Below are 27,653 nucleotides of genomic sequence, written 5' to 3' on the forward strand. Positions count from 1 at the left end.
AAGCAAGTTTCTCACTGTCTACTTAAAGGCCTTAAGTCAAGCATCTTAGCCCGCTGAAATGCTCCTAGTGAAACTGAGCAAGCTTTGTTTTTTTTTTTTTTTAAAAAAATATTTTTATTAATTTTCCAATTAAAACCAATTATATCACATTCAATATTTCAAATTATACACATATATATATCAATCAAACCGAATGTTATGCCAAATCATCTAAATAATTTATTTTTGGGTTCCCATGCTTCAAGAAATTGGGAATTCCTCGCAACTGTCCACTGCCGTCTTATTTCTAAAGTTCAAATCGTCCTCCAAGCTCATAATATTCCAAATCTTCCCCTTACAGTCACCTAGATGTTTTCCACTTTCATCCGATTGTTCCAGCTGCTGAGATAAATGTCAAACGAAGTTTCACAGATGTTCTTTCTCCTGTGTGAGTTAATCAGTCCAGCCTCCCCATAAATCTTCTTAGTGGAGCTCCCTGTTGCGACGGAGTAGCAGCGCCATCTTAAAAGACTCAAATCACTTTCATTTTCTCTCATAGCCATGAAGATTTACGATTTATTTATCTTTATAGAATTTACAGCTTTTTCAGGCAGGAGACCCAAACATCCAACCATGAACTCTTGGTAAATTAATGGATCTCCTTGCCCTATAGCTGAACTTAGCTTCAGGTCGCTGCTCCAATTTAAAGTGCGTCACAGCTCATAAATCCTCCGAACGCGTCCAGAACTCCTTCCGTCTGACTAGGGGGGGGCTTTTCTCATCGGCAACTTCACATCTTTAAGAAATATGCTCAGTAACAACAGCTATAAAGTTCAACTCACACAGTCTTTTGCTTCTCTTTCACTCCAAACAAGCCAGGACATCGCGTCCGGGAAGATACGAGGCAACAATATGAAGAAAAAATAAAAACTTGCTTCCCTTATCGCTCCGTCCCCATCAATCCTTCTTCCAGATGCCGTACATTCTTTGACTCCTCTCGCTCAGCAGCATAAAATTCTCAGCAGTAAACAGCGCTTCTTCCCCTCCTTCTGAAGTATGTCCATAGATTTAAGCCTAATTATCTTCTTTAACCATGGAAATCCCCGCCATGCAGATTAGCGTCCGGGAGTCCTGGCCGTCGTAAGTGCTCAGCCCAAGCTCCCCCCACTCCAAAAACAGTCGGAGTGGGTCTGGGGGCATCGCGGGCCAGCGGCCCCTCTCCGTAACCCCCGGAGAGGGTAGGGGGTTGCCATTTACTCCCCTAGCAACCGCCAAATTCCTTACGAAGGTCAGAGAGATGGAAAACAGGTCCGCCATTCCTGCAGGCGGAAACCGGAACCGAAACTGAGCAAGCTTTGAAGAAAGAAACTAGTGCCGTGGTTAAATAAATCACTTATTTCAGGGATAAAGTCATTGAAACCTTAGTGATATCAGTTTTTCTGCAAGAACCTTCGGGAATTTAATGGAAACTTAGGGAGAACATTCCAGGATCCATAAGTAAATAAATTACCAAAATCACCAGCAGCGTGAGCATCTGAATATGAGCCATGAAAATCAATCTAGGAAAAAATAGAAACAAGTTATTTGCATCAAAGAAGTAGTAACATGAACAGAATCAAAATTTCTCATTTCCCCTCTTTGATACAAGGCAACATAGATGATCGAGACCCTTGAAGCTTCTTTTTCACCCTTGCTTTTGCATAAAGTTTCACATACAGAATTCCACATACAGTTCCACACACAGGATTCCTCCAGCAGGATTTCCTAGCCAATCAGCTGCAAAAACTCAAGACTTTTGTCTCCTTCTCTGGCTACCTCCCAAACTGCCAAAGTGTTTCTTTCAAATCTACCGGACCATAATGGCTACTTGTCAACAACCATCCATACTCACCAGAATCTTAAGAGTTTGTGTTCTCCATGCTCTCTTGTACTACAGAGGACATCCAACCAATTTATTATCTTAAAGGTAAACAGCAGTAGGGATCTTTCCTTCCTTCCTTCCTTCTCCCTCCCACCCCAGCCCAGATATTACGTGATTGTCACTTCAGAGGAACAACAAAACCAAATGATAAATAGGCTTGTTGCATGCTTTGGTCACAAGGAAAAAATGACCCGAGCCTAATAATAAAATAAGGCACCACATACAGCTGCCATGGCATGTAAAAATCCTTGTTCAATCCCCAAGCTATGCCAGCTCACGTCCGCCACCATATGAGAAGCGATTCCAAAGAGGAAAGCCACCAGTTTCTCTGTGGCCTAAACAACAGAAACAAAAACAAGCAATTCTGCATTAAATGCATAGAAACCAAACTCTCAAAAGCTATTTGGAGACATTTAGTTGACATGTTTGCTGATGAAACCTTGCCTATGCTTTCACCAACACAAGGGAGAAATCTATGCGGTATAAGTTACTTTATTTATATAGCATCTTCAATGGGCATGCATGCTGCTGTTTTTACAGCTAGTCGTTATGAAACGTCAAAATTAATTTGACATTTTCTCTTTCAAATGCTTTCCGTACAAATGAGAAAGAGAAAGAATAATAAGATTTATGAAAATAATGATACCAGGGCCTTCGGCCTGAGCAATTTGGGGGGATTTATTACCTCTCCCCAGGGCTGAGGATAGTTCTTTCTGATGTAATGGATACTGGTATTGAGAAAAGGTGCCCAGTGAGTGTCCTCAGATACTTGATGGAACAGCCCTGAAACATCAGACAAGAACAACATTATTTCATGATAATTTTTTTAATTGATTTTTAATTTCAAGTAACAAAACATACCCATACAAGTAAAACAGAGCTCAGTAGCTATACAGAAAAGAGGAGGGTTGCAGTTTTAGACGCTCCAAGAAAGCCAATCAAATGAACATGTCTCTCCATAAGGTTCCCTGAGTCGGAGGGTGAAAACCAATTTCAATTGTCTTAACAAAGTCAATAAAAGCATACCATGTCATTTAGAAGGTGTGAGCCCCCTCAATTGATATTCCTTTTGTGAAACGGTTTATTTGTCCAAAAGCATAATGTCCCATACTTGCGAAATCCAGGCTTCAAAAAGATTTGCAATTAAAGTATTCCGATTTTCCACACTCACTAATCTAGTTGCAGTTAATAAATGAAGGATGAGGTCTTTATTGGTTATGATCTTAATCTGAGGAGTAAAACATGACAGTAGGGCTAATTTGGGCTCTGGTTGCAGCAATTGTCCCATCATTTGATGGTTTGAAAAAACTTTTTCACAAAAGGGAATAATTTTTAGGTAAAACCACCCCATGTGGACTAGAGAGCCAGTACTTCATTGCATTTCTGCTAGCAAAGGTTGGGTATGTTATGTTTAATTCTATATAGTCTGGCTGGGTACATATACCAGCAATGTGCTATATTTAAAGAATTTTCTCTGAGTTCTAATTGAGATGGATCCAAATGGTAGTTTATTCCAAATTTGTTGCCAGAGTTGTTCCTCTAATTCTTCTCCAAAATCTTTTCCCCTTTCATGAAAACTTGGGCCAGTCATTCATAGTATAAATTATAAAGCATAATCAACTCAAGATGCACTAATACCAAAGGAACGTGGAATTGTAAAGGGAGATTGCCGGTGTAAATGATCAAATGCCTTGTTGACTGATCTCCTCTGCCTGCACCTTTTAAAGTAGCCTTCTTTAACCTTGGGTCCCCAGAAGTTGTTGGCCTGCAACTATAATTATTCTCCTTATTCTTCCTGTAGTGTTCCTTGGCATTCGTTGTTTGAACAGTGGTTTGTTCTCTTCAGACTCTCCACCGGCATAGTTACAATATGGACCTCTAGCCAGTCAGCTAGTAAAAATGCATTAAGAATCAGGCTGCTTGTCAGTAGTATGGTTTTGGGGGCAAGGGGAAAAAACCTAATTTATCCAACCATTTATTACCATTCCTGCAGATACCAGAATAAAAGGCATCAGGATACAGGCTTCCAGCCTGATAGGCATCTTGGTGGGTTAGTATCAACTGGACAAGAGGATGGTGAAGAAATAGGAATAAAAGTAAGAGAGAAAAGGGGAAGGGGAAGAGAGAGGGAGAGAGAGAATATTATTAGTTGCATGTTACCAATATTTCAAGTACCAAAACAATATAGTACTTAATACTCACATCTAGGTATTGTTAAAGGTAAAGGTAAAGGTACCCCTGACCGTTAGGTCCAGTCGCGGACGACTCTGGGGTTGCACGCTCATCTCGCTCTATAGGCCAAGGGAGCCGGCGTTTGTCCACAAACAGCCTCCAGGTCATGTGGCCAGCATGACTAAGCTGCTTCTGACGAACCAGAGCAGTGCACGGAAACGCCGTTTACCTTCCTGCTGGAATGGTACCTATTTATCTACTTGCACTTTGACGTGCTTTTGAACTGCTTTAAAGTCACTCAAATACTGTATCTTAAATACTCATACAAATATCAAAGATAACTATAACAAGGTTTTATATAGTTTGGTAAAGATGAACAAATGTCATTCTTTTAAGGCTAACCCCTAGCCTATGGTCCAGAATTTTTTTGTTCAGTGCTGGGGTGGGTAGAGAAGGTAGCAGAAAGAGGAAATATTTATTAAAACGCTTTTTAATGTTAGACTCATAAACTTCCTACCTTGCGATAGTCAACATTTCCTTCTGGGCTGCTGAAAAATTCCAGAGCTCTGTCAGCTAGAAAAATAACATCACATTAGCTTCCTGATGACTTTGGAAAAACAGGGGGTCCGCAGTACTTAAATGAAGATCACTTACCATCCTCTGGGAAATATGCAATTCCTACAGTGTCCAGATTTTGCTGCATGATAGTATCCCTTAATATCGGGAAATGTCAAACAACCTTTACCTAATGGTTTTCAAAGAATATTGGCAGATATCCTTAACTTACTTACCCACTCACAATCTATTATTTTGCCATGACAACAATATTTATGGAGAAACAGGTCATGGCATATTTGTAAATAAACATTATCCTGGTAGTGTGTTTATTTTTATCATGGTTATCCTACCCATTCAAGCAGCATTTCAATCTGACCATATTGCTTAACCCCAATTTCACTTGTTGAATTAACTATGTATTGTTTTATGCTGCCTTCTGCAAAAGACTAGAACAAAAGCATAAATAAAAAATGCCTCCTAGCCATAAACTTTGTAGCTGAAAATTAATTACAAAATGAATTGCAACTGAAGCCTCCACAGTTAAGACACAAATTCCACAATGAAATATATTTCTAATTCTTAAGCTACCCTCTCCCCTTGATTTCTCAAATATCAGGTAAGCATATAATTTTTTTAAGGCTTGAAACCTCAGAAAACATTTAGCATCTCATTTCTGCATATAAAAATTAGTCCTGAAGGCTAAGATACTCATATTTTTAAATATGTTTGACTGAAGATAGCACATATATATGCTGTTTTTGTTAATAAAATATGCCAAGCTTGCATTATGCTGGTATCATTTCACCTTCTCTAGATATGGTACATGCAGCCCTAGCCTTGATAGCAGTTTAAAACAACATGGTAACCACTGTATTTTATTCAACAATTGCTGCATATCCCCCCCCCTTTAAGTAACACTTACCTGGTAACTAAAATGGTCAGATTACAGAAATTATCTGTTATGATGCTTCACAACACTCATGCCTTTTGTTATCAAATCTTACCTATTTCAATATGTGTTGACAAGCCACATGGTGTACCTTTACGGCAAAAACTGCAAAGTACAGCTAGAGCAGACCAGATCTTGAAAGCTTCCATGTTGTGGATATTCTGGACTATAAACCATGGTTTTCAAGATGCTTTCAATAGGAGGACTGTGACCTTTGAAATATGGGCTACAGTGCATTTCGTAATCAAATATGTGACTGGCACATAAACTAAAGCCCTCACATGATTTGGAAACGTGTTTGCCAGTTTCCCCTGTATCAGCCAACGGATCTGAGACAAGAATCAGTCCCAACGAAACGTAATACGATGTCTCTTTTCCATTGATATCTGTGAAATGATGCCTAGAACAGAGAAAGGATATTATTGTATGATGTTTGGCAACTGCGTCTGTCCTTCCTTCCTTCCTTCTCTCTCAACGCACCATTGTTCTCTGCTAATGCAGGTGATATCAGTAAAAATACCATATTTCGCTTAAAAACAACAACCTAAAATATTGAAGGGTGTGTCTCGTTCCGTTAATGCCCATAATGCATTAATAGTTCGTGAGAGGTTTGCAAAACTTATGAATTCTATCTAAAGGAACAAGAACTTTTAGTAGCAGTTAACCAACTGAAGGGGGGGGGAGTTTTACAACATTCACAAGTGTTGCTGCTGATTCACACATTATATGGGAACTAGTACCAAAGTACCAGGACCAAAAACTGTACTCATACAGTCGTGTTTTTTTGTTTTGTTTTTTGTATCACCCATCAGCGCCTAAGCGAAAATTCTCCCACTGCTGGAACCGGCTGTCCCTGATGACAGCTGTGGGGAGAGGAGGCTTGATGGAGCTAGCCTGTCCCATATGATGCTGGGGCTGATGGGAGATGTAGTCTGAAACACCTGGAGGACAACCTGGTTGGCAAAGGCTGCTGTATGCACTGGCCCAGCTATGTTTGCCTGCACCCATTCCATCAACTGGGAAACCCACCGTGATTACACTGGCAACCACATTATTATCTGTGAGGAGGCGGGGCAAAATGTTTCTTAATGGTCAGGTTACAAATTTGGAGAAAGAGAGGGACCTCTGATGATACAGCTGTTGGCCAGCCCCAGATTAAAAGACCCAAACTGAGGGCTGCCCCAAAGCAAAGGACAAGGCAGTGCTTTCCTATGTCTGGGCAGAAACCAGCTGGAACGAACGGGACCTGAATCTGGCTTCCACACAGGTGAAGGGGCAACATCCTCCCCTCTCCCTAAGGGGAGCAGGCTAGCTTAAGGGCTGCAAGACACACACAGCTCTGTTCTCAAGCACTCTCAACTCTGGTTCAACATTGCTTACACTGACTGTCTTCAGTTTCAGCCAGGGCATCCATCCCCCTGATGCCCTCTAGCTATTGCCTACAGTGGCTGGTGGCAGTGGCTCTGCAGTGCAAGGTTCCAGGCAGAGGGCATTATTTCCCAGCCCTACCTGGAGACGCCAGGGGTTGATCCTAGGACTTGCTGCGTGCAAAGCGGATGCTCTGCCACCGAGCATCCTCCAAAGCAGCAGCACTCGCGCGGAGAGATCATAACGAAACGGGCAACGCAAGCTTGGGCTAAAGGCGAATCTCTCCAGCAAACGAGCACGGAAGAATGGCTTAAGTCAGGGGTGCCAACTTCAAATAATTTTGGGGGGGTGGGGTGGGGGTGGAAACCAGGTCAGCCCTGCCCTGCATAACTGATCACATGATGCGGCACATGCTCACTATTTGAATGGCAATGCCGGGGGGACAGTCCCCTCAAATATTTTAATGGAGGGGGCAAGCAAAGGCACCTTGGTTGCTAGGAGTTGGTCCCTATGCTGAAAGACCACTAAATCCGTGAGCGACCTTGGACGAGAACGGCCCCAAGTGCATTTGCACGGAGTTGCAGCGCTGTGCACTTCTCCGCTTCGAAGCAAGTCCCACCGGGGCTTTGCTCCAGTCCCGAGTAAGCGCGAGTCGCGCTGCAGCCTGCAGGGACTTCGCTCCCGGGTCATACCGCTCAGCGCCGGGGCGGGAAACCCGCCTGCCAAGGAGCTCCACGCTCGGCGGGGCCTTCGCCCTCCCCCGCCCCCAGCTCCACCCTCTCCGCTCCCTTCCCAGGCGCCGAGGCCATGGCGACTCGCTGGGCGTCGCTGGGCCTCCGAGCCCCGCTCGCTCGCCCGCCTCCTCCCCGCCGCTCTAGCTTCTGGCTAGCGGCGCCCGGCGGCGTCCGCCTCGGCAGCAGCAGCAGCAGCGCCAGCCCGGGCGCAGCGGCGCTCGCCGGTTCCCTGGTGCGCACCGGAGGCTTCGTGGGAGGCCGCTGGGTGCAAGCGGCGGGCGCCTTCCCCGTGCGGGATCCGGCCAGCGGCGCGGAGCTGAGCCGGGTGGCGGACTGCGGGGCGGCGGAGGCGCAGGCCGCGGTGAGGGCCGCCTACGAGGCCGGCGCTGCTTGGAGCGGGGCGTCTGCCAAGGTGAGGAAGGTTTGCGTGGCGCGGGGAGAGTTCCCAAGGCAGGGGGAGCCGGTCGTGCAAGAGCCCCACTCCAGGCTCCCTCCTGCGCCTGTGCGCAAGAGGGGACGATGCCCGCCGGCCGGCGCCTTGTGCACAGCTGTTAAAAGAGAGGAGCCCGGCTGCCCGGCTTTCCTTGGCATGTGGCCACCCACCGGCATCAGCTGTAGATAGATCATGGGCAGCCCCTTCGAGACGCGCCGTGGGGACATCTAGACAGGATTATTCAGAAGGCGCCTGCCAGTTCTGGAGAAAGGGAATGCGCCTCCTTCAAAGAGACTTCCCCCCAGAGTTTGCTCCGGAGAAGCAGCAGATAAAGGAATGGATAGATGCTGCTTGCTTGTTATTATTTATATGAAGCAGTGCCGGATTTATGTATCATATAAGCTAAACAAGCTATAGCTTAGGGCCCCACTCTCTTGGGGCCCCAAAAAAAATTAAAGGAAAAAAACACCTGGATGTACATTTCCAAAATATAAGATTAAAAAGCAAATAAAATAAAACCAACATACATAAACAGTGTTTTGTGTTGTGTAGGCTCCTGGCCGGTCTGCTAGCCTGCTCCCTAAAATATCACTTGTTTGCTCCTTTCTATATACAGTATAGGGTGCCTACATTCTGCATGTGCAAATGGCTTTAGATACCTATTAGGTCCATAAATTACCATACAGCATATATTCAACTAAAAAAAAAAAAACCAGTGACAATTTGCTGCTGACAAAGGACAGCTGGACATATAAAGGGCCCCATTATCTTCAGTAGCTTAGGGCCTCATCAAACCTAAATCCGGGCCTCATATGAAGGGTGGTTTTTTGTTTTGTTTTTCATAAGTGTTATGTTAGGCGATCAATCAATTTATTCCCTTTTGGTATTACTGTATGTATTTGGTGCAAGTTGCTTGGAGACCTTCTGGTGACAAGCAACTTATCAGTTTATTTTTAGTTTATTTTAAAAGGAGTATCTCTAAGTAAGTAAGTACAGAGCATAGGAACCTAATGAAATACCGGTATTTGAGGCACAAAGTTGATGGCCATTGCCATTCAAATGGTGTGTGCGCACCAGGTCTTGTGATCGAATATTTTATTCAAGTTGGCACCCCTGGTACAGATTTAGGACAGATTTTAAACAATATCTACTGGGGTAGATAACTAACTGTTGTATATACATTACTTTGCCTTGGGGGTGTCTCATGGGAAGCAACTCATAAATGAACTACCGTAAATAATAATAATAATAATAATAATAATAATAATAATAATAATAATAATAATAATAAAAAAAACTTGCACCTTCAGATTAAAGCAAATTCTTTATTTGTTCATTTGTTTTCCCATTAACTACATTCCCTGGGGTACTTTACATACAATATGTAAGAAACATGGGGAAATCATACATGTATTAATTATAATACTTAAGTTCCATCTTTGAGTGGATATGCATAAGATTGTGCTTTAGATCATTTATATAGAGAGATGTACAGAAAAGTGCAAACAGATTCTTGCTCAGTTGCTAAGTAAGAAGTAAGGTGCCCTCTGATACCGTATTTGGGCCACGGAGTACAAAATCAAGCCCTTGGCACTTCTTTAAATAAAATTTATTTTTATTGACTTTTGTTAACAAGTCCTGTTAGAATTGAACCTGAATCTACTTGCAGGATTATTGGGAGACAAGCAAATTTAAATACTGTAAAGCAGGCATCCCCAAACTGCGGCCCTTCAGATGTTTTGGCCTACAACTCCCAGTGGTCAGGGAAGATGGGAATTGTAGTCCAAAACATCTGGAGGGTCGAAGTTTGGGGGTGCCTGCTGTAAAGCATGCAAGTAGGATACAGTAGTAATATTGGAGTAACAATAATTTTCACACTTGGCAGTGATACTGCTAAAATACCATTTCCTTTTCAGGAAAGAGCTGCTTTACTTCATAAATGGTTTGATTTGATGATAGAGAATAAAGATGACCTTGCAAGGATCATAACAGCAGAGAACGTAAGTATAAAAAGAAGTGGGGGGGGGGACATATTCTTCAGGGATTTGGGGCTGAATTTCAGGAAGCTAGTTACAAGAATCTTGCCTAGAAGGTAAAGCAGTCAATGGGTGCAGTTCAGACATCATTCCATGTTGCAATATGTCACGACAAATGCAGAATATTGCAAAGTAACACAGAAGACCTGATTCTGAAGAATTTGCTTCTAAGAAAGTTTGTGTAGAGTTGCAGGTGCAAGCTTGTTTATTTCTTTTAAAATGTTTTAGCCTGCTTTTCCTGAGGTCAAGTTGGCCGCAAGACATTTAAACAACCATCTAGTAATGTTAAATTATGGATGTTATGCTTCTAAACATCCCAGAAACTAACTTCACATCTTCTAAAAGTTAGTTAGGTTTTAAGTACTTTATTGAAGGTTGATGAAGGAGAGCATTTCCAAATCTCTCCATGGATGTTATTCCATAGCCTCGGAGCACTCAATTGTGAAGACCATGTTTATTGCTGCTGTTCTAACATTGTGAAGTGAAGGCTTTTGGAAGAAGGCCTGAGTAACTGAACATAAACAGCATGGAAGGCTGAAATACAAAGTTGATGCTACAAGAGAAATATGGAGGTCCAGCCTCATATTTCCCTCATAAAAATAGTTCAGGGGTCTTCTGAGGAGACCGAGTGAGGGGACTTCACCCTTTCACGCCAGGTAGTTTCTCCTCGGAAGACTCCCTCCATCCTCCGTCTTCTGCTTAGCAGTGCTTAATTCTTTTCTCCAGGCAAGTAATAAAAGTAGCCAAGCCCAGCCGAAAAGAAAATTGCCTAGTGGACAGGATTTTTTGCAGAGGAGAACTAGCAGACGTAGGAGGAGTTAAGCACTCTGCCCACTAATTCTTGGTTGCATGCATCCTACAATGTACATTATCTTGGCAAATATGAGTCAAAATCCACATTTCTAAGACAACATTCCTTCATATATGCAGAGACTGTCTAAGCCTTTGACTCCTGAGATTTGTATCAGACGGAGGAGGACTTTAAAGGCAAGTGCCAGCACTTGAAAGACAGCTGGACAATAAGTTTAGACATTTTAAAAATTGCACTTTAGAATGAAAAACAAATGTGATCAAACAAATTCTTCATTGTAATCATTTTGTTAGAAGAGAGACATTTTGTAGTTCTCTGCGTGTGAATGTCTGCATTCTGAATCATTCACAGGGGAAACCCCTGAAGGAAGCACAGGGTGAAATTCTTTATTCTGCTTCTTTCTTGGAATGGTTTGCTGAAGAAGCTCGGCGCATTTATGGTGACATCATCCCATCTTCTGCAAAGGATAGAAGAGTTCTAGTTCTTAAGCAGCCTGTGGGAGTTGCTGCCATCATTACTCCTGTGAGTTCAGCTGGCTGTTTAAGTCAGACTTTTACTCTTAATATTCAAAAAAGGCAGGATTAGTGATGCCCTGAGGCCAATGAATTAAAATTCTTACAATGAAAACTCAAATTTTGCACACAAGATACAGGTTGTAAATGCGTTGAAATATTTGTGCTATACCTATGCTAGGTAAAGGTAAAGGACCCCTGACAGCTAAGTCCAGTCGCAAACGACTCTGGGGTTGCGGCGCTCATCTCGCTTTACTGGCCGAGGGAGCTGACGTTTGTCCACAGTCAGTTTCTTCTGGGTCATGTGGCCAGCATGACTAAGCTGCTTCTGGCGAAACCAGAGCAACGCATGGAAACTCCATTTACCTTCCCGCCGGAGCGGTACCTATTAATCTATTTGCACTTTGACGTGCTTTTGAACTGCTAGGTTGGCAGGAGCTGGGGCAGAGCAACGGGAGCTCACCCTGTCGTGGGGATTCAAACCGCCGACCTTCCGATCGGCAAGCCCCAGGCTCAGTGGTTTAGACCACAGTGCCTCCCTACTTGTGCTAGGACTTGGGGATAAATGACAAAGAAAACCACACTAGCTCCAGAAGCATCACTCACTGGGAAAACTCATCCAGTCCTCTTTGGGTGTTCTGAGCTTTCAGCAAGTACTGTAGCACTCTCAGGGTTATCCTGTCCCTTAGCATAAGTCTCTCGGGGAAAGTATAAATATCCGTTTATTAAAACAGCCCACAACCGGAAACAATTGTGCAGGAGCAGCTAAAATTAATAACAGCATAAAATTAACAAAATTTAGCTGAACAAAATAGAAGGCATTTTAAGGTCACTTTAAAAGTCACCAGCAAAGGGGCTACATCTGCAATTCTATGATTCTATGCATTTCCCAGAGAATTGAATTTGAGATGTGGGGCTATTGGTAGGCTCGCCAAGTCTTCTTTCTGGTATCTGCTAATCTGATGGTTCTTAGTGGCAAGTCAGAGAGCAGGACCTTGGTGTCCCTGGGCAGGCCCACACGGATTCACGCAGAGACAAAGGGATTCCAAACCATTCAATTGAAGTTAAGGTGCCATTTTTTTGGTGGAAAGGAGAGTGGCTTTTACACCTGGATTGATGGTATCTAGAAGTTGCCAGGGTCTCAGGAGCAGATGGATCAAACAACAGCCAAGGATCTTAAAAGCTTTCTATCTTGCTAATTTCCCCCTCAAATTTCAGAACTTGACAGTAGTTTTATTGTACCAATGTGCACACAGCATTTAAATGCACCTGTTTCTTCAATTTAGTGGAATTTTCCAAGTGCTATGATTACAAGGAAAGTGGGTGCTGCTTTGGCAGCTGGCTGCACAGTGGTGGTGAAACCAGCAGAAGATACACCCTTATCTGCTTTAGCACTTGCGGAGGTGAGATTTTTATATTGATGAACAGTGGATTAATTATTACTATTTATGGCACTTACTAGTCATTTTTTTCTACGTCACTCTGAATTATTTGTGAAATAGTATGAAGACTGAAACCAGTATAAAGCTAAAAATGGAATAAAAATCTAAAAGCATTCATACACACTATATAAAAGGCAGATTAACTTTTTTGATTATGTTTAAATATAAGATCATTGAAATTATGTGTGGTTTTTTTTTTAATGCTTGTGACACACTTGCAATACAACAAAGCTCAGCACCATCTTCAGCCTGTTATTTATCATTATTATATAATTCTAGCCTTTTGTGCAAATGAACAGTTTCATGCCACTATTTTTTTGCTGCAGCTTGCAAATCGGGCTGGAATACCTGCAGGAGTGTATAATGTTGTTCCCTGTTCTAGACAACAGGCAGTAGCAGTTGGGGAAGTGATGTGCACTGATCCTTTGGTAGCCAAGATCTCTTTTACAGGCTCAACGGCTACAGGAAAGGTAAGCTTCTCAATGTTGGCTTGTAAACTGCTGCAAATTTGTGGCTAAAATACATAGCTAAAATGCAGTTGCTAATTGGGTCGATGTTATCTTGTCCAGTTTGTTTTGTTTTTTATAATATTTTTATTGATTTTCATTATAACAAACATCACATTAAATAAACATTTAAAATAAAATAGAAAAGAAATAAACACCAAAAACTTCACAGTGCTGTTTATACATTCAATAAAACATCCAAATGTGGGATTTCTCAAATCCCTTCACTTCCCTCTACCCTCTCCTGTGGTTCCATTGTTTTATGATTAATTCATGCATGTCCATGTAATATTATTCATCTAATTGTAGCCAGTTCTATCTTTTATCATAATAATGCAAATGTTTCTTAAAATCCTGCTAATGTATCAACTTGTATACAATGCTTTTATATATGTGCAATAAAGACTTCCCATTCCCATTTTTAAATTTGTTATTGTCTTGATTTCTAAGTTTCTTTGTTAATTTAGCCATTTCCGCATATTCCATTAACTTAATTTGCCAATCTTTTTTTGGTGGGATCTTTCCCTCTTTCCAACATTGGGCTATCAATATTCATGCCGCTGTAGTCGCATACATAAAAAGATATCTATATCTATTTATATTTCTATCTATATCATCTATATCATCTTCTCTAGTTTGACCCGTACGCTGTCTCTTGAAACTCAGTCTAAAACCAGTAGGTTTTTTCCATTCACTTACAGAATTGGATCGACTCATCTTAGACCAGTGTCTTAATGCATGCATAGTGGTATTAAAAAGAATGGGACTGTTTCAAAGATTCACATCTATTGCTTTAGATTAGAGAACATCCCGTGTCCAAGGCTGGACACTGTGTATAATTAGGTAAATTATACTGTGGTTTTAAAAATTGTTGGAAGCTGCTCAGAGTGGCTGGGGCATACTACTCCTACTACTATTTATTATCATCATCATCATCATCATCTAAAATAAGCACTGAAGACTTTGAAATCTGCATTTACTCCTTAGACTAGAAAAATGAGTGGGTAGTTTAGTAGGGAACTAGTGATTTCAACTACAGAGTATTCTCTCGGCATTCAAAAAAGCTAAGTTTGTGTCATTCATCTTTGTAGGTGTACAGCTTTCTGTTTCCTGTGTAATTGCAGATATTGCTGCGCCATGCTGCTGGCACTGTGAAGAGGGTCTCCATGGAGCTCGGAGGACACGCTCCATTCATAGTGTTTGATAGTGCTGATGTAGACAAAGCGGTGGCAGGAGCTTTAGCTTCCAAATTCAGAAATTCAGGCCAGGTGAGATTAATCTCTGCTCTTTGTTGAATCTGTTTTTCCCCCTACCACACTTGCAGATAATTTGAGCACTGCTCTTTTACAAATTTGGTTATGCCTTGTACTGGGGAGGGGGGACACAAGCGAAGATGTTTCACCCCCCATTCTTGATCTTTAAAAAGCAGAAGTAGTAATAAGTCTGACAGTTCAGAATACAACCCAGCTATAATTAAGCAGAGTTCAGTTACAGTGGGATCATTACATTCTGATTTACTTAGAAGTGTTATTGATTTCAAGGGGAGTTTATTCATGCTTGGGTGGAAGTCCAATTCTGGGACACTTTGAGTCTACACTAGCTTTACAGACCAAAACCCTTGGCCTTAATTTGGAGGGCAATACTTAAAACTTTTGCCTTTTCCTTTACTTTTAACCTCTCTGAAGACTTTTGTTGCCCTCTGAAGACTTCTGCCCTCAGCATTCTTCACACTGGAACCTAGTTGGAAATCCGACATTGTTGCTCATGAAACTCAGTTGTGTTGCTGATGAAGGTAGAAAGCAAAGCATTTGCGTGTAAAATGGAATGCTTCCATGCCTCCCATGATACACAGCCGAGCAGTCAAGTGCTGTAGCACAAACAGAGCTCAGTAGGATAGGTCAACAAATATTATTGCACATTTCATAGTTACTGATGTTTACATCCATGCTAGGGTTACCGTAGTAGGTAAATAAATGGGTGTTGTAGATGGAAGGAAGAGAAATTATTATGGCATAAACTTTTGTGGATTGCAGTCCACTTTGTCAGACACATGTCCTGAGTTATAGGTGTAGGTATCTACACATGGTTAGGGGAGTGGGCTCTGTAAAAAGAAGCCAGCAGGAAATGAAATGCAGAAAAGAAAAGACAGCAATAATTATGTAGTTGACATAGTTGCAATATCATCTAGTTGCCGTTCATTGACTCATGATCCACTAGTTATTTCTTAAATTTCTCTCTCTCTGTGTGTGTATAATTGCATTTTCAGATTTACGAACAACAACAGAAAGAATAATTAAAATATAATCAATATAACCCCTTTTACTTCCTCTCCTCCCTCCCCTTTTGTGGATCCTGATACCAACATTTTCCCCCTGCATCTCCTCTGTTACTCCAATTTTATCATCTTTAAACACTCCATGGTTCATCTTTTAACTACAAGTTTTATGTCAATCCTACTAATGATTTTAATAGTTTACAATAATTTTTTAAAATACATTATGTATTTTCACCATTCCTTATTAAAATTGGATTCTTCCTGATTCCTAATTCTTCCAGTCAGTTTTGCCATTTCAGCAACATTATTTCTTTTGACTTTAGACCTGTGTGTGTACAAACCGCTTCTTGGTGCAAAAAGGGATCCACGATGCATTCGTAGAAAAGTTTGCACAAGCCATTAAGTCAGAGCTACATATTGGCAATGGGTTTGATGAAGGGACAACTCAGGGACCACTAATTAATGAAAAAGCTGTGGAAAAGGTAAGTGTTTTGTTTTTAATTTTTTTGTGGTATGAAGAGGTATTGCCAAGTTACGTTTGTTGGCTATGCCAATGGAATAATAATGAACTACAAAATTCTACTTGGGATATGAAAACCACCCTTTTGTGGGAGAGCCCGACGTTGAACTTGCTTTGTTTCTCTTAGGTTGAAAAACACATTCACGATGCTGTTTCCCAAGGAGCGTCCATAGTTACAGGAGGAAAAAGGCACAGTTACGGGAAGAATTTCTTTGAACCAACTCTTCTCAGCAATGTCACAACACGCATGTTGTGTACACAAGAGGAGACTTTTGGTCCTTTGGCCCCAGTTATGAAGTAAGAGTTTATTCTGCAGGTCACACATTAACGAACTTCAATTTTTACATCAAAAATGGCAATTTCTGCCAGGGATACTCTTCTACATAATAACTTATGTTAACCATACCATATTGCACACTGGGATGCAAGATGGGTTGTGATAAGCCTGTTTCATATTTCTATCGTAGAAGTAGTTCACAACAGGAAACAGCTGACATTTCTCCTACCGGTACTTATTACATGCAATCCTCCCAGACCATTTCTGCATTAAGGATCACGCTCCCAAGTATAATGTTTGAATTGGCAAGGAACTGTCCCTACACAAATATACTCTGCGATATCCACAATTGCAGCTGTGTGTTTTTTGGAACCATCGCAGTCATGCAAGTGCAATAGAGTTTACTCATATAGTGATGGCTTCACTGCTAATTCACTTTTCTCAAAGTCAGTGACAGCCAGGAGGGATTATGTGGAGCGAAAGTATCTGGCTGGCAGTGGGGAACTGTCCCTTTTTTAAAATTGCCATGTATAAAGACAACAGCACCCCTTTCCCAACTTCACATAGAAAATTTCCACAGACTGTCAGTCATTTTGTGTTTCTTTATACATTTATGTATATAAAATACAAGCAGGTACCGCCTTAGATTTCTTTTGAAAACTTTATTAGTATGCATTCCAGGCTTAATCTTGTTACAATTATTTATGTGGATAGCCTGAGAAAGGTATGTATTTCAAAAACCATGTCCAAATACAATCAAATGCTTAAGCCTTTAATTTCTGACGTTAGCACTTTTCGCAATCTTTTCATGATCATTTTTCATGTGTCCTGAAGTTTGCACAAGTGTGTAAGAATGAGGGCACTTGCCTCTGTCACAGTGATGCCCACATTCTAGCTTCTCTGGTGCCTCAATTTTATTTTTATTTCTTACATAGCTTGGATAGGTAGTGCTTGAATAGACTTTCCCTAAGGGACATCCGGAGGGAAACTGTTCTGGATGTGCTAAAATGTTGCAAATGTTTACTTACTGGGAAGTCTCTTCCCATAGCGTGGGAATATTCCTGAAGGGTTGGTTGCATTATGGCACACCATCAACCCTCTTCTAACATGTTTCAAACACCATGGAGTGACCTGGATGTCAAAATATATTTACATTAGGTCTCGCATTTGCTTAGCTACTGTACATTCCAGCAAATGCTCACTGAAGAAATTACGTGGTGGTTTTGGTAGCCATTTCCAACCTTTTTCTCTTAGGGCAAAATTTAATGTCACACTGGCAGATACAAATAGATTTCACTTCCCCAGATTCTGGACTGCATGGGGGTGCTGCAGACAAGAGGTGTGAGAGTCTCTATTGTGCAAGCAAACAGCCACTGTTGCACGTCACCTTTAGAAAATTCTTCCCCATTTCCCCACCCTGTTTTCTTTTAACCTGATGAGACTGCATGGGATTTGCTAATCTTCCCCAAATCAGTGTCCTTTTTAAAAATGCAAATGTATTGCTGATGTTGGAAAACATCGTGTGACTTTTATACTAGCTAAATTCATGGGAAGTTATGGAAATCTGTCAGTCAAGAGCAGGGGTCCCCAGACTTACCGGCGTTTGGGCCGGTTCCCACCGCACCGATCGCGCGGCGGGCGGGGGAGTGCGCGCCCGTGCACATGTGCACGGGTGCTTACTGGCGCGGCGGCGCGCTTCCCAGGTGGAAAAAGCGCCGTAAATCCGTTGTGCGCATGTGTATGGGCCTCCCCCGACCCGGAAGTGCACCAGAAATGCGCACAAAGGATTTTCGGCGCTTTTTTCCCGACCCGGAAGAGTGCTGCCGCGCTGCGCGCCGTAAGAGCGGGCGGCAGGCGTCGTCGCGGGCCGGATTGGCAGGCGAATTGGGCCGCATCCGGCCCCCGGGCCGTAGTCTGGGGACCCCTGGTCAAGAGCATAGGGATGCCATCACAAATTTCCCATGGAAGAGGCCTCCAATTGCACACCACTTGCAATAAAGCAGTTCTTTGAGTATCCAGACACCTCTTCCATTATTATTTACATCTCTTATTAATCCTGTTGCAGGTTTGATACAGAGGAAGAAGCTCTTGCCATGGCAAATTCAGCCAATGTGGGCTTAGCAGGTATGTGCGTTCTTAATTCTGCAAATCTAAAATCCTTAAAGACAAGGTGGGGTATGGTTCAAGCTAACAGGACACATCTTGACTTTACTATTTCAAGCTTAGAGAAATGACCTTTCTCCCCACAAAACAACAAACAAAAAACTCCAAACTGTTTTCTCTTCAATGCTGCAATTTGCAGGTTATTTCTACTCCCGAGACCCGGCCCAGATCTGGAGAGTTGCAGAGAAGCTCGAGGTTGGCATGGTGGGCGTTAATGAAGGCATTGTGTCTGCCGTGGAGTGCCCTTTCGGTGGCGTAAAACAATCTGGGCTGGGGAGAGAAGGTTCAAAATATGGTATTGATGAATATTTGGAAATAAAGTATGTCTGTTTTGGAGGTTTATAGTAGCCATTTGTTAGAAGTCTAACCTATTCAGAATGCCTAGAAAACAACCTTTTGGGGCATTCGTAAGCTTTAGCAAGATCATTTGTGATTTTTCATTCCCTCTTAAAATGGAAGTAATAATGTTTTTGTAGAAACGTCATTACTTGTAAACATGACAATACATATAGAACAACTCTGGTATTCTGTGTACACAGGTTGTAGGAATATAGGTTTATTTATATTACTTGTCTTAACCGTGATGCAGGGGCAAATAATGTTTCAATTCCTGATTGTGTTTCAGAGGAATTTGGAAAACTTTACTAATTAAGATGTATGATTTACCTTGAGTATCTGTTATGGGGGGAAGGCAAGATAGAAATAAATGATTTTTGGAGAGTAGCAAAGTAGGGAAAAGATACTCATTTACCCTTTCTCATGCGCTGAGCCAGGTGTGAAATAATTGAATAATTGTGCCAAATGTTGACTGTTTCTTTTTCTAATGTTTATATTATTTTCTGGTTGCCTGTCCTAGGGCTTCTAGGAAATCTTTTCTAGGGAAAGATGTATTGCACTTTTTCATATCGTTCTTCAGCTCGTGGCTGGAGCTGAAAATGGCCTTGAAGGTATATGCACAGTTCTGAATCCTTCCTATTACAATAGGACTAGAGCATCTCTAAGGAGATACGGTACTTGTGATTTGCTCCTAGCAGCTGAGCCTTGTGACCAAATTATCATGCATTAGTACAACAGCACAGAGATATGAACATAAACTGTTTCGGGGGGGGGGACATTGTGTCTTGCAAAAGCTGTAATGCACTGAGACCAACTTGGACCAGTAACTCCACAAGGAAGTAATATTTATTTGAAGCGCCACAGTGCACAAGCTCACACCTCCATAGCCCATTACACTGCTCTAGAGCTCTGTTTCCTGTGTCTATTCTTGCCAAGTAGTATTTCTTCTCTGAAAGACTTGTCTGATTCTCCTTGGCCCTCCTGCTCATTCTAGAGATTACAGAAAGCAGTTAACTTGGTACAAGAGGAAAAGCTCAAGACCCGGGATAAGAGGGGGGGGGGCTATGTGGGAGGACTTTAAAGCTTCCTCCACAAACCTATTTGAGTAACAGTGGCATACAGCTAGAATCCCAAAAGTTGTTTATTTTACCACCACAAGTCAAGACTTTTGATGGGACAAGATAAAAGCACTTTTGTGCCCTTCTCGGTGGGCTTTAATGTTACCTGCACATGCTCCATCAGGCCTTCTCTGTATGAGCTGCTTTTACATCCAAAAGATAAAAAGATCTAACAGTTCTGCTTTGCTACTGCTGCATTAAATTGAACAGGCACTTTATTTACATTGCAAAACTTCCTTTGACATTTTGCAATATGTTTTTAAGTGGACTTAGCTATCCAATCCCCTTCCCTATCAAATCTGCTTGTGACCCAAAGGGCTGCTTCAGATCAACCCAAAGGGCTTGGAACAAACATTTGAGGGCTTTCTTAAGTGGGAAGCTTCTGACATTTCACAGACAGTTCTAAAGAGACACCACTTGGCTCGAGAAGTAGTTTGCAGTGTAGCCACGAGCATCTAGCATTCAGGAGAAACATAAATCCAGATCTCATTCGGACACACAGAACTAGTTGCTTGTTTCTCCCTATTTTCATATATCTTCATTAACTTCTAGAATTGACATGGGTCAGCTATGCTTATTTTGGGTTACTTTGTACTACGAAACATTGGTTCTGCTGTATTATATTAGGGCTAGGTTAAATAGTGGCATTATAGCGACTACTAAAAAGCACATTGTGTAGCACTAATTGCTACTCCTAATTTTTTTTTTAAATGCAGCCAAGATGAAGCTTGGTCTGTAATGCCAGCAAACTGAGTAGTTCCTGAAGAAATCACTGTGTCAAATAGGACGGAGGAAGAATAATTAATCTATATAATCTTACATACTTTTTTAAAAAAAACAACAACCCAGCAACAACAATTTTTACATTTTGGGGCATATAGGCTAGTACCACAGACTGATCTAGTTTTACAGACAAGTCTAGAAATGCTTCCTGTTATATTATTTAAGGCAGTTGCTATAGTTTGACATGTAACTCAAAATCTGAAACACACACAAATACAAAACTAAAAAACTCTAAGGATTCAATACAGCCCAAGCTTGTCAACGCTCCTCTTTTGAGGAAAAAGAAGCAAAACATTTGAGAAGCACACATTGTTCAAGTGTAACAAGATACTACCAGCCTTATCGGAGAAATTTTCTCTTGAGGCTGGATCAGCTAAGTTTTAATATGCATTTGTATGGTATGTTTACATCAAAAATAACAAAAGTTATTATTTGTTTGTATACGGTAATTCATTAACAGAAGGTGATACTTGAATTCTTACATTTCACTTTTGTGTGTAGATTTGCTTTGGGTGTTGAGAAAACAGCTGTGTGTAATAAATGTTTAACTTTAAAATTGGTGGACATTCGCATCTACTGTCAGATCTGTGGCAATTTGCAAGCGGATTAAAATAATAATAAAAACCCTACGTTGGTATGAGTTTTCTTCAACACAGGGCTGGAGAAGTTGTGACCCTCCAGATGTTGTTAAGCTCCAGCTCCCAGTGAACATGGGCAAGTGTCAGGTATGATGTGAGTTTGTAGTACCATCACCTTGACGACCAGGCAGGTACACTAGGTTCTGCCTTGGAGACAAAATGGGAAACCCGCTTATTTCACTGGACCAACTTCCACAGGTGAAAGGATATGCAAGCCCTCAAGTTGCACAGACAACTTCTAGAAGACCCAAACCAAGGTTCCTAAAGCCAAACTATATATTGAGAAAAATTGTTTACACAAGTGTGATATATGTTTGCTATGTGTGACTTCATGTAGAGAACAGTTGAATCGCTAATTGTTCAATACTTGAGCCACATGACACTTTACTCTCCAGGGGTAAAAATCATCGCAGTGCCTTAAAACTTTTGTTCAGCCCATTCTTCTTTGTATACACCAACATTTGGGTTAAGCCCTTAGCATGAAGTTTAGACCTTTTTTTTTTTTACAAATTTGTGCTTATCTTCATGTTTATCATGAGAGTACTGATGCACACACAGAAACCCGATGACAATTGGTTCTTGTTCAGTAAACATGTTTTATGAGCATTGTTAGATATTAAGACTAGGTGATTTCTGGCCCACACTTTCACTACACAGAATGCCACAATCAATGGAGTTGAGCGCATCTGATTTACTCTCAGCACTTCTCAAGGCAAATGAAGGAAAGGAGTTAAAACTTCCGGTACCGGTTATGAAATCAATGTACCCACAAAAGCTCTGGTTTTCAAAGAACGTGTAATGATTTTGCAAGCCTTTCTTCAGCAAGATAGAAAGAAGAGGGTCAAATTGGTGGCACATGGCATGATGTGCCACCAATTTCTCCCAAGTGTAGAACCTTCTCCCAAGTGTGGCATCCACTCACAAGAAGGAGGTAGCACCAGGCTTGAAATTTTACTCAGATCTTTCCTTTCTTCCAGCTACTTGGGCTTGCCGGACAGGAAGTCTGCCATCCAAATACTAACGTCCTTTACTGCAGTTAGGTTGCTTCAGACAATGCCTTGGGTCTTTTGAAAAAACGATTTCAGCTCCACTGCCTTACCAAAGCAGATGTCACAAAAGACCCTTTTCATCAACTAAAAGTGACTGGGAAGGAGATGGAAGCTATAGCCGCACACTGCTCTTTTTTTAATAACTCAAGATACATTTGTCTTTGCATAGCCACTGTTTTCTAAAGGAAACAACAATATAAGGTAGCTTTTATATGTGCTCCTTGTAATGTAACAGTCTTGAGCAATAACCTTTTATATGGAAAACATCTCCAACCATTTTTAGACTTAAAAACCCTTTCAACTAACCCATGTGGCGAGTTAAAATATGTTGTCGGTTAAAGAAATGGAAGGGGAAAGTCCACCGCATCCATTTCCTTTTCTGCTATCCTGGAAGTTTATCATCCCGTCTCCCACCAGTATAAGTTTGGGAGGGTGGTGGTGAAGGAGGAGGAGGAGCATAGCCTTAGCATGTCAGATTAACGTGTCCTTCCACTGCAGCCTCTTCATTTATCTGTTCTTTGAGCTGTAGCTGAAGGAGACACCATTCTTCATGGAACCATTCATGGCATTCCTTGGGTTCTCTCTTTCAACCTTCTCCCTGCTGAAGATGGTGTCCTGGTCACTGTCAAACTCTGACTCTGAAACCATCAGGCTGGAATTGTGTTCTGTGCTTCTGTGCTTTATACCTGAGATGGGGAGGAGACGGGAAGCAGAAGATTCTTTGCAACGTCTGTTTACTACTTGATCTCTCTTATCTCATCCGCAACGTCAAATTCAGGAAGTAATGTTATGTCTTACTACCATAAACCATCACCCAGAGCTACACCACCACAAGCAATCCAACATGGACATGGAGCACTAACTCTTTCTAAAGAGGAATACTTTCCAGGCAATGTTCCAGGTGACGTGTAAAGAAGCCTATTGACATCATTGCTAGAGTCTGGTGCTTCTTCGGTTATGATCCAATAGAGGAGTGGGGATGCTACTCAACTAAATAAGTGGACTAGCACAAGGGACACGTGCCCTGTACCATTCCCAAATCTACTCCAGAGCAGTTTTAGAGAGGGGAGCGTTCTCTTGCACAGATAAATCCTTGCACTGATTGAATCAGTGACTTAGTACTACCACACATATGCCCTGTGAGCCCATCATCAAGGAACACAACTGCCTGTCTTTGGGACGCAAGCAGTAGCTGCCATTCACCTCTGATGAGCATGTTGACAACAATATTTATTGGCCTGAACCACAACCAGTTCAGACCTACTTCAGTTGCAGCGGATTCCAAACAGAAACAGCACCCTTTTGTTGTAGGAAGGTGGGACAGAAATATAATTGAAAAGAAATACATGGTGATTATTATTTTTTTGGTTCCTTGGCAGGGAAATGCAAGTGCTATTGCAACTTGGGAGATTTATCATAGCCGGGACTTTTTGGAGACAGCCCACTCTGTCAGATGCTATCCTGCCTTAAAGCGCCAGATGCATGCATGCGAAAAAAAAGTCTCTATCAATAGCACAAGAAACAGAAAGTCACATACGAATTGTAGCAAAGGTTGGAAGACATGAAAAGAAACATACCGTATTTAGGCCTGAGCTCCATTCTCTCCTGATCATCTATATTATCCAAAATTGTGTATTTTGTTTTCTTTCTTATTTTAGTCCTCTTTCTGCTAAAAGATGAAATATTCCACTTAAAGCTGGGAAACCAAGTACTCATTCCCCCCCAGGTGATATTTCCTTAAGAACCACCCCAACCACAAAGGATATACATTATGTAAACCAAGGATGCAATACTAGGCCTCGTGATTCTTCCTAGGCCATAGCCCACTCCAGGGCACACCCCTCACCATCTTATTTTATTTTTTGGTACCCTGCTTGACTGTTTATGCCTGACTAGAATTTTATTTCCTTGAACTCTGATCCTGCTTCTTGTTCACCTGGATGGAGAAGAGAGGGATGTGTGAGTGTGTGGGAATAGAAAACATGGACTTTCGCTGCTCAATCCATTTCTGCTTCTTGCCTACCCACCTCTGCCATGTTCCCACCTTCGCTCAGAAGGTTGACCCTTAGGGTGAAAGGGTTCTCCACCCCTGGTGTGTGCCTCCTCATCTCAGCATCATTCATGCTGTCATACTTGGGGCCACTTCAACAGTGTAGCCACCCACAGGCATGACCCCTTGGTGGAGCTCCACATGGAGAAGCCAGTTTACAAGCAACCAACATCAAAGGCATTATACAGGCACGGTTAAAAACTGTTTTTGACCTGCACAGGTGGTTATTCACACAGATAGTTTATTACATGGGAGCTGCGTCCACACTATTGCGCTATGGGCAGCCACATATTTCTTATGTTTGCCTCACCTTAGATTAATTGCACACCCTTTAATTCCCATTAGCCACTTGCCCAACTCACAGGGTGGTTAAAGGGCAACTGTTCTCCCAAACCTATCAATAGGCTTCTATTTCGGTGATTATAGAACTAAGGGATGTTCGTATCGAGCCTCTTTAGAAATCATTTACCTTTTGCAACAGCAGAAGCAGAGCCAAACGAACCCCGCCATCAGCACAATCAAAATGACAGCTGATGCCGTTACATAAAGTATATTCCACTCTAGAAGGCAGAGGCAGAAGGATCAAAGTTATTAGAGGGACCATTAATGCACTTATGCATTCAATATGGCAACATCACACTCTGTTCAGCGTCCCTGCCCGAAATACTTCATCCGTTTCCTCCCAACTCACCGCAATCGCTCTCTCCGCTGTTAAGATACTTCTGTATCAAATTTTCCATCCACAGCTGATAGCAAATGCAGCGCTTCGTGATAGGGTCGCAATGCCCGTGTCCGGAGCACTTTAAGAGGCAACCTACAGCAGCAAAAACCATCAAAGTAATAATAATAATAATAATAATAATAATAATAATAATTGCATTGGGCTTTGGTATTGTTCTGCAGCATAACGCGAATACTACATACCAGCCGTGTCAACACGAAGCACTTTAAAAAGCAAAAAGTCCGGCTTCTCCTTCAAGAGCTGCAAGCGTAGCATCTGTGCAACATCTGCTGCCTTCATCACTTTAAAAGGATGGCCATTCTGAACATAGAACACAACAGCTGTGCTGAAGAGAGGATGTATATATCGTAAATAACCAGACTATAGCATTCAAATGGGCTGGCTTTTCAATTTCAGAAAGATTCTCACAGTCAGACTGTTGATTTGGCCCTTGCATAACCCCAATTCCAGGATTCGGTTCACTCATGCAACGGCAATCACAAGGACAAATTGTGCTGCCAAGCCCTGCCTACTTCAAACCAGTGCCTTCCCCATTTTTACAGCCCTCCATGTGCTCAAGGGGCAAACTTCTGAAGCAAAGTCTCCTGCACACACACACACAGGTTCCCCGTGCAAGTCAGACCCTCACTGTGCTACAGGGAGAGATGGCCGGTGATTTTAATGTTATTTCTCAATTGGAAACGCAGACATCGGCTGCCGTCCTTAGCTGTTTGAAGTTACAAGTGATTGAACAGGCCATAACACAGCATGCATCTTCTACAAAGTGGGCAACCTTCTCAAGTTTTAGCTGCAGAACAATGGTGTTTACATATCCCAAAACATTCACACATGTTAAGTTTTTTACAAACAAAACATAAAAACATCCCTGCTGGATGAAGCCAAAGACCATCTAGTCCAGCATCCTGTTCTCACAGTGACCTATCAATTTATTATCTTGACTTGGTAAACTTTAAGGGCAAATATGGTTTGCTTGGTGTCAGATTAAGGTCACTACTCACAAGGGATGTCAGAGAATTGAAATGAAAACAAAATCAAGAGTGGGAATTGCCAGTGTTTGCTTAGACGTCCCATTTCTGGAATAGAAATCAATACAGCAAATACAGTCAGTATTCACTGTTGTTTTGGGCAGAAGATGAACTGCAGTGGAATGGACAGTACTGCATGTGAAAAATACACAGTGGAATGGAAAATTATACCTTCTCGCATCCCTGCTAGTTGCTCACGTCAGCGAGTCAGCCCAATTTTTTTATACCTGCTCTACAGATTGCTTGCCATTGAAACGAAGCTTATTGGTCTGTAGTATTTTGGGTTATGTCTGTACCTGGTATCAGAATAAGTGTGTATCTTCTGAACTTTAATATCAGAATCCAAGACGTTCAGGAGCATTGCTAGCTGTCGCACAAGCGTGTCTTTCTGTTGTTCAGTCAGCTGGCCAGCTCCAACTTGCAAGATCAGTTCCACAAGTCCATTTTTCTTAGGATCTGTGAATGCAAAAATAATGCTTTTCATTTGGAGCATGCCAAATGTTACCTTGACGTGTGGAGGTCAGCTTTCAAAATTAATATTTACTACAAATTCCAGTCAGCAATAACAAACAGGGAACTTGCAGGTTCCAAGCAGATATTTATCACGTGCTGAATACAAAGGGTTATATTCTCAAATGCAGCACATGAATTTCAGAGGGAACTATGTTATTCCCCATCTCCCTCTGATTTGCAATCCACACCATCAGAAGATGCAGGTGGATTAATTTATAAAGGTTAACAAAATTTAGCAGCTAAGCAGAAGAGTAGAAAGGAAATGGGAATATAAAAAAAACCCCAGAAAACAAGGGACCAGCAAGAACATAAAATGAAAGGCATCATGACTATCCAAATCAGCATTTTGTTTTGAACAGTGATCAGTACCATATACCATGCAGGTATGTGAGAACACAGCATGAAAAGTAATCCATGTTATTGCTTATGGAATCTGAGGCCACTTTTTCATAGGTTTGCTGAGCAGGCAAAACGAGGGTCTCCATGAGGCTGGCATTACATTTACATGCCTTCTCGGTAGTGGTGCCTGCCCTGTGGAACGCCCTCCCATCAGATGTCAAAGAGAAAAACAACTAACAAACTTTTAGAAGACATCTGAAGGCAGCCCTGTTTAGGGAGGCTTTTAATGTTTAACAGATCCCTGTGTTTTATTTTTCTGTTGGAAGCTGCCCAGAGTGGCTGGGGAAACCCAGCCAGATGGGTGGGGTATAAATAATAAATTGTTGTTGTTGTTGTTGTTGTTG

The 27,653-nt window shown here is 41.8% G+C and overlaps 3 protein-coding genes across 8 annotated transcripts in view; 1 reads left to right on the forward strand and 2 right to left on the reverse strand.

The window, feature by feature from the left end:
- GPLD1 (glycosylphosphatidylinositol specific phospholipase D1) overlaps positions 1 to 8,417 on the reverse strand; it is a 27,961-nt gene extending 19,544 nt beyond the window's left edge. For 2 of the 5 annotated variants that reach the window (XM_088676236.1, XM_088676234.1), the window contains exons 1-7: positions 7,434 to 7,567; positions 5,635 to 5,979; positions 4,590 to 4,645; positions 3,883 to 3,961; positions 2,586 to 2,683; positions 2,125 to 2,235; positions 1,490 to 1,538 (exon numbers count right to left, since the gene is read on the reverse strand). In XM_088676236.1, coding sequence (XP_088532362.1) covers positions 1,490 to 1,538; positions 2,125 to 2,235; positions 2,586 to 2,683; positions 3,883 to 3,961; positions 4,590 to 4,645; positions 5,635 to 5,728 — 487 coding nt within the window. In that variant the 5' untranslated portion in view covers positions 5,729 to 5,979; positions 7,434 to 7,567. Of the gene's footprint in view, positions 1 to 1,489; positions 1,539 to 2,124; positions 2,236 to 2,585; positions 2,684 to 3,882; positions 3,962 to 4,589; positions 4,646 to 5,634; positions 5,980 to 7,433; positions 7,568 to 8,284 lie in introns of those variants that run through there. The other 3 variants (XM_088676235.1, XM_035126410.3, XM_035126411.3) reach the window with 3 other exon arrangements.
- On the forward strand, positions 7,626 to 21,522 carry ALDH5A1 (aldehyde dehydrogenase 5 family member A1). 2 transcript variants are annotated; one of them, XM_035125540.3, is made up of 10 exons: positions 7,626 to 8,093; positions 10,031 to 10,114; positions 11,313 to 11,483; positions 12,760 to 12,876; positions 13,242 to 13,385; positions 14,546 to 14,689; positions 16,020 to 16,178; positions 16,344 to 16,513; positions 18,559 to 18,617; positions 18,796 to 21,522. In XM_035125540.3, exons 1-10 carry the CDS (start codon positions 7,755 to 7,757, stop codon positions 18,999 to 19,001), a joined length of 1,593 nt encoding a protein of 530 aa, XP_034981431.3. In that variant the 5' UTR covers positions 7,626 to 7,754; the 3' UTR covers positions 19,002 to 21,522. The 2 variants fall into 2 exon arrangements, with proteins under 2 accessions (XP_034981431.3, XP_060133923.2); XM_060277940.2 differs by lacking the exon at positions 12,760 to 12,876 and having other exon boundaries at positions 7,693 to 8,093.
- KIAA0319 (KIAA0319 ortholog) overlaps positions 21,513 to 27,653 on the reverse strand; it is a 26,572-nt gene continuing 20,431 nt past the window's right edge. The window contains exons 15-20 of the mRNA XM_035126415.3: positions 26,694 to 26,853; positions 25,555 to 25,697; positions 25,322 to 25,444; positions 25,100 to 25,190; positions 24,158 to 24,249; positions 21,513 to 23,266 (exon numbers count right to left, since the gene is read on the reverse strand). Of these exons, the coding sequence (XP_034982306.3) occupies positions 23,088 to 23,266; positions 24,158 to 24,249; positions 25,100 to 25,190; positions 25,322 to 25,444; positions 25,555 to 25,697; positions 26,694 to 26,853 (788 nt within the window). The 3' untranslated portion in view covers positions 21,513 to 23,087. The remainder of the gene's footprint in view (positions 23,267 to 24,157; positions 24,250 to 25,099; positions 25,191 to 25,321; positions 25,445 to 25,554; positions 25,698 to 26,693; positions 26,854 to 27,653) is intronic.

This window comes from Zootoca vivipara, chromosome 8 (genome assembly GCF_965207765.1).
Source record: "Zootoca vivipara chromosome 8, rZooViv2.hap1.1, whole genome shotgun sequence".
Taxonomy (NCBI): domain Eukaryota; kingdom Metazoa; phylum Chordata; class Lepidosauria; order Squamata; family Lacertidae; genus Zootoca; species Zootoca vivipara.

Excerpts from the sequence above, each read along its gene's own strand:
- ALDH5A1 (XM_035125540.3), top strand. The coding sequence starts at position 7,755 with ATGGCGACTCGCTGGGCGTCGCTGGGCCTCCGAGCCCCGCTCGCTCGC. Across the intron at positions 8,094-10,030 it reads GGAGCGGGGCGTCTGCCAAG|GAAAGAGCTGCTTTACTTCA; the intron begins GTGAGGAAGGTT and ends TTTCCTTTTCAG. Across the intron at positions 12,877-13,241 it reads CTGCTTTAGCACTTGCGGAG|CTTGCAAATCGGGCTGGAAT; the intron begins GTGAGATTTTTA and ends TTTTTGCTGCAG.